The sequence below is a fragment of the Camelus dromedarius genome, chromosome 1 (assembly GCF_036321535.1).
Source record: "Camelus dromedarius isolate mCamDro1 chromosome 1, mCamDro1.pat, whole genome shotgun sequence".
NCBI lineage: Eukaryota > Metazoa > Chordata > Mammalia > Artiodactyla > Camelidae > Camelus > Camelus dromedarius.
In genome coordinates, this window is record NC_087436.1 from 12,343,690 (window position 1) to 12,357,201 (window position 13,512).

The 13,512-nt window shown below is 33.4% G+C and overlaps 1 protein-coding gene across 1 annotated transcript in view; it reads left to right on the forward strand.

The window, feature by feature from the left end:
* The window catches only part of TLL1 (tolloid like 1), a 183,610-nt gene extending 172,195 nt beyond the window's left edge, over window positions 1-11,415 (forward strand). The window contains exons 19-21 of the mRNA XM_031464184.2: window positions 397-610; window positions 6,557-6,807; window positions 7,996-11,415. Coding sequence (XP_031320044.2) covers window positions 397-610; window positions 6,557-6,807; window positions 7,996-8,130 — 600 coding nt within the window. The 3' untranslated portion in view covers window positions 8,131-11,415. The remainder of the gene's footprint in view (window positions 1-396; window positions 611-6,556; window positions 6,808-7,995) is intronic.
* Window positions 11,416-13,512: the final 2,097 nt, after the last annotated feature.

The window sequence follows — 13,512 nt, forward strand, 5'->3', positions numbered from 1 at the left end:
GATGATGTTCAATAGTTTATGATCATCAAAACCAGAAGGAATCATCTTTTAATATAATTGTTTAAATTTTCCTGATGCATGAAGACTACATTCTGAATAAAATATCAGTTTCTTATTATAATTGGTCTAAATTCTGGAGTAGATTCAATGGCAATAGTAGAATTAGTTGCAATAGTCAAATAGTAGAATTTCACGGTTTTACATTGTTAGTACATTGTTTTCCTCATTGTATTTATAGTCTATTGATTTCACACCGCTTTCAGTAATGTACTACAGGATTAAATCATTTGCATGGCCTGAACATGTTTTTTGCTCCGTGTTTCTGCTCCAAAGAAGAGAACCTATTTTCAGTGGTATGTGGTTTTTTGAGTTTTTTTTTCCTTTCTTTTAAAATAGGCCTTTAGTGAGTTTGAGATTGAGCAGCATCAAGAATGTGCTTATGATCACTTGGAAGTATTTGATGGAGAAACGGAAGAATCACCAATTCTTGGACGATTATGTGGCAACAAGATACCAGAGCCCCTTGTGGCTACTGGAAATAAAATGTTTGTTCGGTTTGTTTCTGATGCATCAGTTCAGAGAAAAGGCTTTCAAGCCACACATTCTACAGGTCAGTAAATCAGGGGTGCTGCTCTTTTCTAAGAAGATCCAGCCTTCTCTTCTGGTGCGTGCAGGGGATCCTATAACAGGATTATAAATGAATCAGAAGAAATCTCACTGAAGCACGGTGTGAAATATTTGAGAATCACATAGCATCCTACCTAAATATCTTTGTAGTTGCTGAACATTTAGAAAAAAATGCAAGTTTGATCTGGTTCACGTTCAATGTGCTATTATGATCAAGCAGAACTACCTCTAAATATTTGTATAATGTATTCCATGTTAACTTTAGTGGTTTGATTTATAGGTTATTTTTAGCAGATAGAAATCTGTAGTTTAGTCTTCAAAATTTTGTTTGTAATCTGACCTGGTTAGCTAAATTTTGCATTAATATATTTTTGTAAATCAAATTTGGGATTTATCTCTCTGTTTTACAGAGCCTCATTGTTTTTCCTTTTATTTAATATGCAACACAATATTTTCCCTAATCCTAATCCCTAATTTGATGCTTATAGATTCCAGCTGTAATGGAAGTCTTTAAGAAATAAAATATAATTTAGAAAAATATGGAAAATTTTAGACAAACGTGTATACTAATATTTTAATAATTTGAAGCCAATCTAATAATATATTCCATAAATGTTTAGTAAATGTCCTTTTTTTTCTTTTAGTTAAAAAAGAAATCAGTTAATTGTAGGTATTCACTGAAATCATTTATCTTATAGTGACACCTAGTGGCATTTCCAGTGCATAAACTACTGAGACACCAGGAGAACTCTATCTTGTTGTAAAACAAAGCATGGTAGTCTACAAATTCATCCACAGAGAAATTTTAGTGTAGTCATTTTTGTCATGGTTTTCTAATTATTGTTTTTTCTTTGACTTTCATTTTGTTTTAGAATCAGAACTTTAATTTATTCCATAGTCCAGTATCATTTGCCACTCTAGTATATTTTATTATGAGCATTAGATTTATATTGAAGTCTATTTGTAAGAAAGTGGATATTGTCCGGATATTGGTCTGATCCATGCTAGTATTAATTGGACTCCTCAGTAATACAAAAATAATTACTTCTCATGATTAATATAATTATTTTGATTTGAGAAAAATCTTTCTTGGATTAAAAAAATTTTATACTGTTGAAAGATTTTTTCATACGTTTGATATTTACTCTTGAAATTTTTTTTTTTGATAATGTGTCATGTGTTGAAGGAATGGAAAAATTGGAATCCCATTATTTCATCAATATTTTTCTGACAGCACAGAGTTAATGGCATAATTTTTAAAATAATCCTGGCTGTCACAGATTCCAAGAACGGAGTGTGAAAATAGGCTATCAGAACTCTAGAAAGCTGATAGTGAAAGCTGATAGAGTATTTTTAAATTACTTACCTATAAATTTTTCTTAGTTTAATAAAAACTTAGTTTTACAGTTTCTCTTTTTATCTTTACCTTTACCTTAAATCTCAAGCTATATATTTCCTTACAGTTATAAAACTGTTATCTTATCTTACAACTATAAAACTCCATGACTTTAATTTGCACAGCCTCTGCTCTGGACCCTATTTACAGTGTTTGTATTACCATTAAGAATCCATTGGTAGGCTCTAATTATATTATCCTAGAGACCATGTCCAATCCAATCCAATGGTATATATTCACATTTCAGGCACATACATTTACTTAACATAAACTACACATACTGAGTCCTCGAAAGAGCCATATGATGTAGGAACTATCTTCATCTTCAGAATAAAGAAATTAAAAATCTGAAGGCTTAATTAATTGGCAAAGATTTCTAAAATTATATCAAAGCTTGAATTTTACCCTAATTCTGACTGTCTCCGGAGTTCGTATACTTTCCACTATGGTATATTTTCTCTTAACATAAACTTTAGATTAGGAAGAAAACCAATACAAAACCGGATCTCTGTTATTTGAGCAACATGTAGAGACTGAATGCCTCCTTATGTAAGTTTTAAACAAATCCTTTGTCCAAAGTACCCAACCGACTAGGCTCATTTTATTTATTTGTTCAGTTTACATTCATTCAAATCCCCATGTGAGCAGCCTCAGTCACATTTTGTAGGCAGAATATGCCTTGGATGTTGTTTGATCCCATTCTGTCATCTCAGAAATGAAGATTTTGAGACTAAAACTTAAATAACAACCAAAGTAGTGCAAAAAAAATAACAGTTGGAGTTAGAGTGCTGACCTCCCAACTCCTGTCCACCTGCTCTTGTCAAAATTTTTGGCATTATCTGTTTGCTTGTTTGTTTTCTTCATGTGTAAATTTTTGCCGTCACTTAACCAGCTGTCTTTGAATTTTCTGGGCAGATTCATTTTATACTGTTACTTTTGAGGAGACATACATGCTGAAATATTCTTTTGTACTGCCTACTGTTTATTTCTTTTGAAAGCTTTCTCTTTAGCAGTTTATTTATTCCACAGTTTTTCATCAAATATTTACTTGGTACCTGTTTTGAATAGGCGCTATGAAGTATTTGTAATTCATAGGAAAAAAGTAGATATTTTGTGGGAATTTATTTAAAAAATGGAAGGAATCCTTCCTGTTGGCATCTTATAGTATGGTAAGTTAAACTTCTGATTCTCAGAAGTTTCTGAACTTCTGATTTTTTAGTTAGTTTCTACCAACAAGACAGCCAAGCCAGTACCACGTATGTCAATTTCCACTACACGTATAAAGCATTTATTCAATGTTTACTGCCTTCTAGAATACATGTAACTGTTATTGATGGGCCCTGCAATATACATTGAGTAAATTTATATTTCTGCATATAATTTAAATTTTATCCACCAGAAAATCTTCTAATACTATGAATTTTGAAATTAGATGAATAGAAATATTAACAGTGCTTTATGACTATTTTTTCACAAGTAATACTATCCAAATCCATGGAAAATAGACTATTGGAAAGAGTCCTTTTTTCCTCTAAAAGTAGGTCCAAATTCTAAGCCAAATTTATTTTAATCAAGTAACAACCAAAAAGAAAAACCCAGCTCTTTCAATAAAAACATAGCATATTCTTTCAGAGGATATGGTGCTAAAACAGAAAAAGAAAGGAAATGTGGAGAGAAAATAATTTAAAATATGCCATGTATGGTGGGATTTTTTTCTGTAGCATAAAGTATCATCCTATTTGTCAATGATATTTAAAAATCAAATATTACATTAATAAGTTCCAAAAAAAGAAACTATTTTGATGTAACTTAAATTATAATGCCTAAACTTATTTGGCACTCTCAGAGATTTAACATTTTACCAGGAAATTTAATTTCCAAATTAAAATGAAGGCTGCCCTTTCTGAAACATTTTTAGTCATTTTTAACATCATTTATTTTGAGTATTGTCATTTTCTAGAAGTTTTCAGTAAAATCAAATAATGATGCCTCACTGTCATTTTCAGATTCACACAGGCTTTGTGAAATCTCCTTCCCCATTTTGTTCAAATACTTCATTTCCTTCCTGATTTCTGCTCTGAGCGGAGGCTAACAGAATCGTTTCTTCTGGATCTTGGTCTTTGCTTTGCTGCTTTGTTTGAAACAGGCACACGGAAACCAGCGCCTGTCCTATCTCACAGTCCACCCCTTCCTGGGTTGTGAAATAAAAGTAACTAGAGTGCTGACATTTTTTTTTTAACTTGAAAATAAAAAAAATCACTCAATTATATCAAACTTTGAGAATAAATAGATTTTTTTTTTAGTATCTGTAAATGAGATTACACTGGTTTATACATTCACCTATTGACTTCAGAAATATTTTCCCAAAATATTTTACTAGCCTTCCAAAATATAATCCCTCCTTTCTGAAAAACAGATTAATAGTGCTTGAAATTATTTTTCAATTTTTCTGGCTTTTCTTTTCATACCTGAGTGGATGCCTAAAAGTGTAGATGATGGCATTTAAATGTCCTCACTAGAAAAAAATATCAATGATGATGGCAGTGTACACTTGGATGGCTTTTCCTGTGGGCCAGGTGTCCTTCAAGAACTGTACATATTTTAGCCCATCACTCTTCACCTAGACCCTATGATGTAGGTACTATGTATGATCTCCACTTTAGGAATGAAGCCGGGGACAAAGTCCCACAGCTAATGAAGAGCAGAGCTCAGATTTGTGTATCCAAGCCATTTGGCTGTGGAGTTGCATCACAGGGAAAGGGCAGAGAGGTACCATGGTGGGAAAGGAAGGATGCTTGGCTTCCAGTCTGTGGGACTCATGAGATGATTCCCAAGACTGATCAGATTTCCAGCTTCCCATAGTGGTTCTAAGCACGTGTGTTTTGTCACATGTTTACATCTGAAATAGTAGTAGCTATATCAATAGATTGTGCAAGACACCCCACCTAACCATCTGGAAGACAAAGGGACATTTAGATTCATCATGTCACATGGTGAGGAAAGCCATTCTCATGACTGAAACCCTAGTTGGAAGCCCTTTCATATGTTAGCCACACAAAGGTCTCTGAATGTGCAGTTGTCTGTGACAATGACCATAGTTTTGGTTGGGCTGACGTGTATTCAGACACAGCTGGACTGGATTCCATCCTTGGGATTCAGAAATATTTTGTTATTTAAAATCACCAAACCACAATGTGGGTATACCATATACAAATCAAAAAACTCAACTAAGAATTTTAGCTGTCCTGACGCATCCTCACGGGGGGCTGCCAAGGGCTATCTGGCCACAGATGACCATGCCACAGATACAGTTGTGTGTTGATAACCAGTGGCTTAGCCATCCAAATCTTTCCACACTGGAGTTTTGTTTTTGTTTCCTCTCAACTCATCCCAGTTTTCTGGGGACTTTCCTGGTTTTAGTACTGCAACTCCTGCTTCCCAGAAACCTCAGTCTTTGGCAAATAAGGGTAGAAGGAAACTCTTACCTTCTCCTGACACCCTTCACAGCCCTCTTTTCCTCCCTCGCCCCAGCCATGTATGTTTGCACGTGTACTTACTGGAGGGAGCATTGCAAATTCCCTTTACTTTGATTTAATCTCTAGTCGTTGTAAAATTTGGGGTCTCAGACCACACACAGTTCCTGAGAAAATTTTGAAAATTTTATTCTCTAAATTACACTAAATGTAAATTTTCATGCAAGTGTATTTATTTCTTTGGTATAATTTACCTCTACTGACAAAAGTAGTAACTGGTAAAGTGCATGTTTATTATTAGCTCTCTGAGAAACAAGCTGTAAAAAGAGCACTTAAATTTTTTGTTTGTTAAAAACACAACATATAACTGACTAGGTTCTGGAACTACAATGGTAACTACAATTAATGATGTGTGTATGTTTTCCCAACCAAGTTAGATAAATATTTCTAAATAAAGTAAAACTGTTCTGTATATTCTTTGTAGAGAGTTCTCTATGACATGTATACACATATAGCAGTTTTATATATTTTGTTGCTTTTAAGTTATCTCTTATTCCTCTGGATGCTTCAATTAAATTATTAAGATTAAACTCAAATTAAGGCATTGACCTTTTCCCCATGAAAACAGTTATTTAATACTGAAAACAATGTGAGATCTAACAATAAAAAAAAAAAATTCATTGAGCGTTACATATGGCAGAAACTGTTTTAAGTGATTGTCACGTTTTACTTAAATTCTCAAAAGCCATTAAGATTGGTACTGTTATTATCATCTGCATTTTACTCTTGACCACTTTACCCTACAGATCAGAGAAGTGATGTCACTTATCGAAAGTCACCGAGCCGGTAGGTGTGGGAGGTGAGATCCCGACTCCGCAGTTTCTGTAGGGCCTGTGATGTATTCATTCTGCCATCTCAATCTTACAATATGGGGAAAATGACTAATGGTGGAAATAAACACCAAACTTAGAGAGTGGTTAGACTACATTGAAAGCGAAATTGGAATAAACTGTTAAATAAAGCTCGTGGCGCTCTTATTTCATTTTCCTTTCCTTGGCAGAGTGTGGTGGCAGACTAAGAGCAGAATCAAAACCCAGAGATCTGTACTCGCACGCTCAGTTTGGTGATAACAACTACCCGGGACAAGCGGACTGTGAATGGCTGTTAGTGTCAGAACGGGGCTCTCGACTCGAATTATCCTTCCAGATTTTTGAAGTGGAAGAAGAAGCTGACTGTGGCTATGACTATGTTGAGCTCTTTGACGGTCTCAATTCAACGGCGGTGGGGCTTGGTCGATTCTGTGGATCAGGGGTAAATACAGTACAGGATACCATAGACATGATAAAAATGCCTATCAATTGATGATTGATATGATAACATATACAAATCAGCAGTACTTTTACCAAAAAAAAAGTTACATCATATTATTAATGGCTTGACAAATTATAACATGCCTCTTCTTCCCTTATTTTTCCATCTCTAGTGAATTTGTTCGATAATATCAAACAAGGCAGATGAATTTGGTAGCTATACTTTCTAATTACTGTCCACATCTTTTTAAATTCATGTTTTCATTGTGCAAAAAAGTTAAATATTTAATAATCTAAAAGCAATGTACCTAAACATACATCTTTGACAATTTTGTAAACTTCCTAAATTAAAGCTTAAAGGAGAAAAAGCATATGCACACCATTCAAATTGGCCTTCCCCTCTCAACAATCTGTTTGATAAGTGGCAGGGTCCACCACTTAGCCAGTACTGTTGAATGTTGTTGCATTGCAGTGTGTCGCTTGTGCACAGGACAGAGTGCCAGAAACATGTCAGAGGGTGTCACCATGAGAAATAAGAAAAAGAAAAGCTTAGGATTTTCTCAGTGCTTTTTATCCCCAAGATTCACTGGATTATGGTCAGATGTTCTTCTGAATACGTTTTTTCCTGAAGATATTAATCTTATTTTTGAAATGTCTACCAGTATATATTGCTTAAATAATACTGAACTTGAATAATATTCAAGTTGGGATTCCTGTCCAAGTAGCAACTGAAATGGAATATAAATGCTTCTCGGTACATAGATTATTAAAACAAGAAGGAATAGATGATTTGTATTCTGAAAGTGGCTCTTCCTTGGAGCAGCTTCTGAAACAGATTTAATGTCCCTTGATCCCCTCTGAATTTCACACTATGTACTTGTAAATCAAAGGAACTTGGCTTAACATTTTGGAAAAAACATCAAGTTCCAGAACTTGGAAACTGACTTAAGTATGTTGGAAGCCCAGCTATATCACTGATCAGCCTTATGACATTGAGTATATCATCTGTTCTCTGAAACTCAGGTTTTTCTCATCTGTAAAATAAAGTCACTCTTAACCGCTTTTCAAGGTTGTTGGGAGGATTAAATTATATACCAAAAAAAAAAAAAAAATTCCCAAACATGAATTACATGGAAGAAAAAGTAATTTATTCCTTTTGTTTATTTGCTTTGTTTGTTTTTGTCTTCAGCCACCAGAAGCGATCTATTCAATTGGTGAAACAGTTTTAATTCATTTTCACACTGATGACACCATCAGCAAGAAAGGATTTCACATAAGATACAAAAGCATCAGATATCCAGATACCACGCATACCAAAAACTAACACGAAAACCTCCATCAGAACCTAAAGGGATGTGCATAATGGAGAGAAGATGTATTTCTTTTTTAAAATGAAGATTTTAGCACAAATGTTTTATATGACAAGTTTGAGCAGAAGGAAACTGCAAGACCAGAATTATCTATGAACTAAAAGAGAAGTTTCCAGTTTCCTGATCAGCATTGCCAGGATATTTGAACTTTATTCTTGACAGTATAAGTATAAATAAATCTGGTGAACGAGCATCTCATGCTTCAAAGAAGACTTCGCAGCCTTTATTCACAGCTCAACATAGATGCTTCACAATTCAGACAGTTCTGTTCAGGGTCTGTGACCCTGAAGAGTGTTCTTTTTGACAATTTTTTAATATATAGGAGAAATATAATGACCCTGCAGGTCATAAACTGGAAAACCCTCACTTCGTATCTTACGATCATTGCTTTGGCTTGGTATCTCGAAGACAACGTAAACCAGATCTATCTAAAGTGCTGTGCAACGGGAGTCATTTCAGGGTGGCTTGTACTTTAAGTGTGGGTGTGCCCAATGTTTGGAAACTGGAATATTTCAGCTTCATTATTTTCACTTGCAGGCTAAACTAACCTCCTTGCAACATAAAAAAGATCTTGAGACCATTTCATTTTACTGACATTTTGATAAGTTTGAAATGTCAGTAGTATCTATTATTGAAGTTAACTGTAGACGTCATTTACGTAAGAGCTGGAAAATGCCCGGATGATAGGTAAACTCAGTTCTTTTTCCCTGCTGCCTTTTCCCACCAAATCCAAGAAGCCTTGTGATGTCTTGTGAACATGATGAGAAAACTCCCGACAGGTGTGAACAGGATTCTTCCAAGTGACTGCCTGGATGGCTCCTACTCAAGTTCCACTGCTGCTATTGTCTTTCTTTTGTTGTTGATCTGTTGTAGTTGTTACTGTTGGTGTTGTCATGGTTAATGTTGTATTTTTTTTTTAAATGAAATGAAATGAAGCGAAAGTAACCCTTGTAAGAATTGAAAGATATCTTTCTTTCTCTTCCTAGGAATCAGTTTTTTAAAAAATGCAATGTTGGAAAAAAAGGATTTGTTTCTGAAAGACTTTCTATGGTGCTATTCTATAAACATTTTTTAAACAAAGTTTTTGACCTTTGAGCCAACCACCTGTAGACTATGAACGTCTCTCTCTGTCTAGATGGTAGCACTTGAAGACTCAAGACTTGTTACATGTAACAAAAGGATATCATTGCAAGGGCAGCCCCTGTCCTATGGAACAACTACTTATAATGCCTTAGAATTCTGTCACGTGATCGAGCAGATCCTCCTAAAAGACACTTTTTGAAAGTTGAACATAATAGTCTATGTTAATTAGCATCTCTATGAGGAAAATCCATTTCTGTGACTGAGAGCATTGTATATAAATATGATGACCTGCTTTTACTGTAGAAGATGAATTTTCTGCTTTAAAGCCAGGGTTTTTTTTTTTTTTAAATATTAATGTCTGTATATGTGAGATTGAGTGAGTGAAGCTACAAGAAAGTGAAAAGTAGTGGGTGAATGAAAAGTTTAAGTTTATGTGCCAAGTTCTACTAGAATCTTATTTGAATTTGCACCTTTCTTAGGATGTTTCATGGACAAATAATGGAAACTTCTAATTATTATCAACCCATTTAAAAAAAGGCTCCTTCCTTTAGAGAAACTCTATTTTGATATTTTTGATGTTGATATAGATTGCTATTGAAGTAGCTTTGGTTCTGTTACCTGTCCATGAACATTCAAAATCTAATAAAATTGAGAATTTGTCTTCATTTTACAAAATTAAACTATACACACAGATTTAGCTTATTTGTTTTTTGTCATTGTTGCCTTGAAAAAGCTCTTCTTGCATATGAATTGTAATATGTAAATACATTTTTAAAAGCAATTTTTCGATCTTATTGAATGTTACTTTGGAAATGTATAACCGTTGCCTGCAATATAATGAGCTTTTTAGTGGAGCTGATTTATTCCAGTAACAACTTCTACATTTTTTTCACTAATCTCCAATTAGCCAAAATATTAGGAATGGGAAAGAGAGGTGAAAAAAAGCGTTAACCCTAGCCACTATACTGTATCCAGCCCAGTAGTAGGCACATGCACTAACTCTCTTTAAACTTTATGCCACCCTTTGAGAACTGTGGTCATGCTCTCACTTTGTTTAGGAACTGAGGTTCAAAGAAGGTATATAATGTTCGCAGGGTCACAGTGCAAAGTTAGATGTTAGAACCCAGATTGTCTGATATACAAATCTGTGCTTGTTCTACAAAAGATAGTAGAATCAATCTTGACATACATCAGTAGTAGATATATTTTTGTGATGAAACTTCTACAGGTGAACTCAAGTTTAGAGATGCATTGCAGTAAAACTTTCAGGATAAGCATTGTTCTTTTCAGTAATAGCATGACAAGTCAAATATCAACTGTGGCTATCTTTAAGAACCACAGTTAGTACTAGAAATTAAAAAAAAAATTACTAGATAGTCTAGAGTTAGTAACTATGGGCCTTTTGTTAAAATAAATACATTAAATTATTTTATCTGGTGTGGTAGGAGAAGTGTAGTGTTCTACTTTAATAAATATTGTGGATATTCTGGTTGACATCTTTTTAGGCCACAATGAGCTGCATTTGATACAAACAAGAAGTATTTAAAAGGCGTACAACAGAGGTGTTGTCTTAAATTAGGACTTCAATGGGAACATTAATTTTTATTGTACCTTATGTCAGATATCAGCTCACTGTATATTATTTTTATAGTAATTCAACTTTGGCTTAAGTGTGTTGTTAAATTCAAGTACAGTTTCATTGTTATTTTGTTCATAACTGTTAATTACTGTTCCAGGCATTTTATTAGTTTTGTAAATTTATTTTTAACCATTATGTCAACTCCTACATTCATCTTGGTTGTGCTCTCTATTTGCCAAAGTTCTAACTCCTATAAAATCCTCACAGACTACACGGAAAAAACTGCTCACACTTAATGATTTTATTAAATTATTTTTAAAAGTCAATTTTGACTATTAATCTAGTTTATGGAGGAGATCATGACTTAACATAACTGCACAAAAGAACATTTTAAATAAATATATGTGAAACAGCAATCCTATTTCCAAAGTCCCCAAATGTCCCTTGCCTGGATTGGCTGGATTTTTGCTATCTATGGTTAACTTTAGTATATCACAATCTCAGATACAAATTCTGTCCAATTTTATTTTTAAATACCTTGGTATCTTTTATTTGGTTTCTATTACTATATTTTTGATAGCCTCAAATAATGAAATTTTATTCTCACACATTAAAAAATCTCTAAAAGCATCTAATTATTATTCTTCACAAGGGTAAAAGTTTTTTAAGAAACATTTGTTCCATATTTTCTTAGATTTAGTAAACTATAGCCATGTGTGACATTAAAAATAACTTTTACTTAAAGCAATTATCAAAATGGTTGGCAATTTTATTTAGCAACAATTCTATTTTAGTGAGAATATTTTATATGAAGGAAAACCTTTAGGACCACTTGTTAAAGCCAGCATAGAAGGTGGTAAACAAGAAAAACAATGGCCATGTAAAAATCTATATAACCTAAAATGAAGTAATGCCTTCTGTTTTATGAGGAAAAAAATGTTAACAGCTTATCAAAGAGAAAAAAATGATGGTCTATGAATAAATTGAAGCTTTTTTTACCTTCATTGCAAATTAAATAATTGCAATTAAATAAATTAAAAAGAATAAAATACCTAGGAATTAACAGTTGCTAGTGAATATTTAACTTTTAGTCTTTTAGTGCTATTTTTATAACGTTGAGAAATTTAGCTTAGGAAATGATGGAAAGGCTGGCTCCTATACAGTGTGAAATATTATTAATCTCCAAAATTTCTTTTGATGTGTGCTTTCTAATTGTCTTGCCTTCAACCAGCCTGCCTTTCACTCTGCACAAGTGTATTCGACCTGAATTCAGACTTATCACATAATTTGAGTCAATACCATGAGACCTACCTGGTGCAGAGGTAAATGTAGGGTGATTCCAAAAAACATGTAAGGCCCTGAGCATGTCTCACATATATAAGGCATAATTGTAATATGAAACATCTGAGTGCATTTTACTACCATTTGTGGGGAATTATTCCAAACAGTGTGGTTTAGACTTTCAGACAAGATACCAATATCCACTGTCTTCTTCCTTGCATTTGTGCTTTATAAAATTTCAACTTTTGTATAATATAACTTATTTTGAATCAGTCAAATATTTTCAGCTTATAAACAAAATTATCCATTCTCAAGATGGGAAGTGAAGCTGGGATAGCATAACAGAATTTTGATACTTATTCATATAATCATTTAACAGCAAAAATTAACAATATAATCTTATAAAAAGCACCTAGGGAGGTGACCAAGATGGCAAAGGAGGAAGATCCTGACCTCACCAATTACCAGTAATGAAATTGAATTAGTAATATAAATCTCCCAATAGGCAAAAATTCAGGAATAGACAGCTTTACAGGTGAGACCTATCAAATATTTAAAGAATAGGTAACATTTATCCTTCTCAAACTAGTCCAAAATATTGAAGAGGAAGTAATACTTCTGAACTAATTCTACAAGGCCAACATCAACCTGATACCAAAACCAGACAAAATCATCACACACAAAAAAGGGAAAAATACAAGACCAATATCACTGAAGAACACAGATGAAAAATCCTTAACAGATACCAGCATACCAAATTGAATAATACATTAGTGGGATCATGCACCATGCTTAAGCAGGATTTCCACCAGGAATACAAGGATGGTTCAATATCTGCATATCAATCTCTGTGCTATACCACATTAACAAGCTGAAGAATAAAAACCATATAATCATCTCAATAGATGCAAAAAAGCTTTTGACAAAATATCCATTTATGATAAAAAAAAAAAACTCTCAAGAAAATGGGTATAGAGAGACTATACCTCAACATAATAAAAGCCATATAAGATAAACCAGCAGCCAACATCATACTTAATGGTGAAATTTTGAAAACATTTTCTCTAAGATCCGGAACAAGACAAGGATGCCCACACTTATTGTTTTTATTCAACATAGTATTGGAAGTCCTAGCCACAGCAATGAGACCAAAAGAAAAGAAAAAAAGAAAGATAAAAAGAAAAGAAAATAAAGAAAAGGAATTCATGGGAAAAGAAGAAGAGTCACTGTTTAGAAATGAAATAACAGTATATAAAGAAAATCCTAAAGAGGCTACCAAAAATATATTAGAACTAATAAATGATTGTAGTACAGTTGCAGGATACAAAATTGATAAATAGAAATCTATGCACACTGGCAAAAAACTATATATAAAAAAGAGAAAATATGAGAA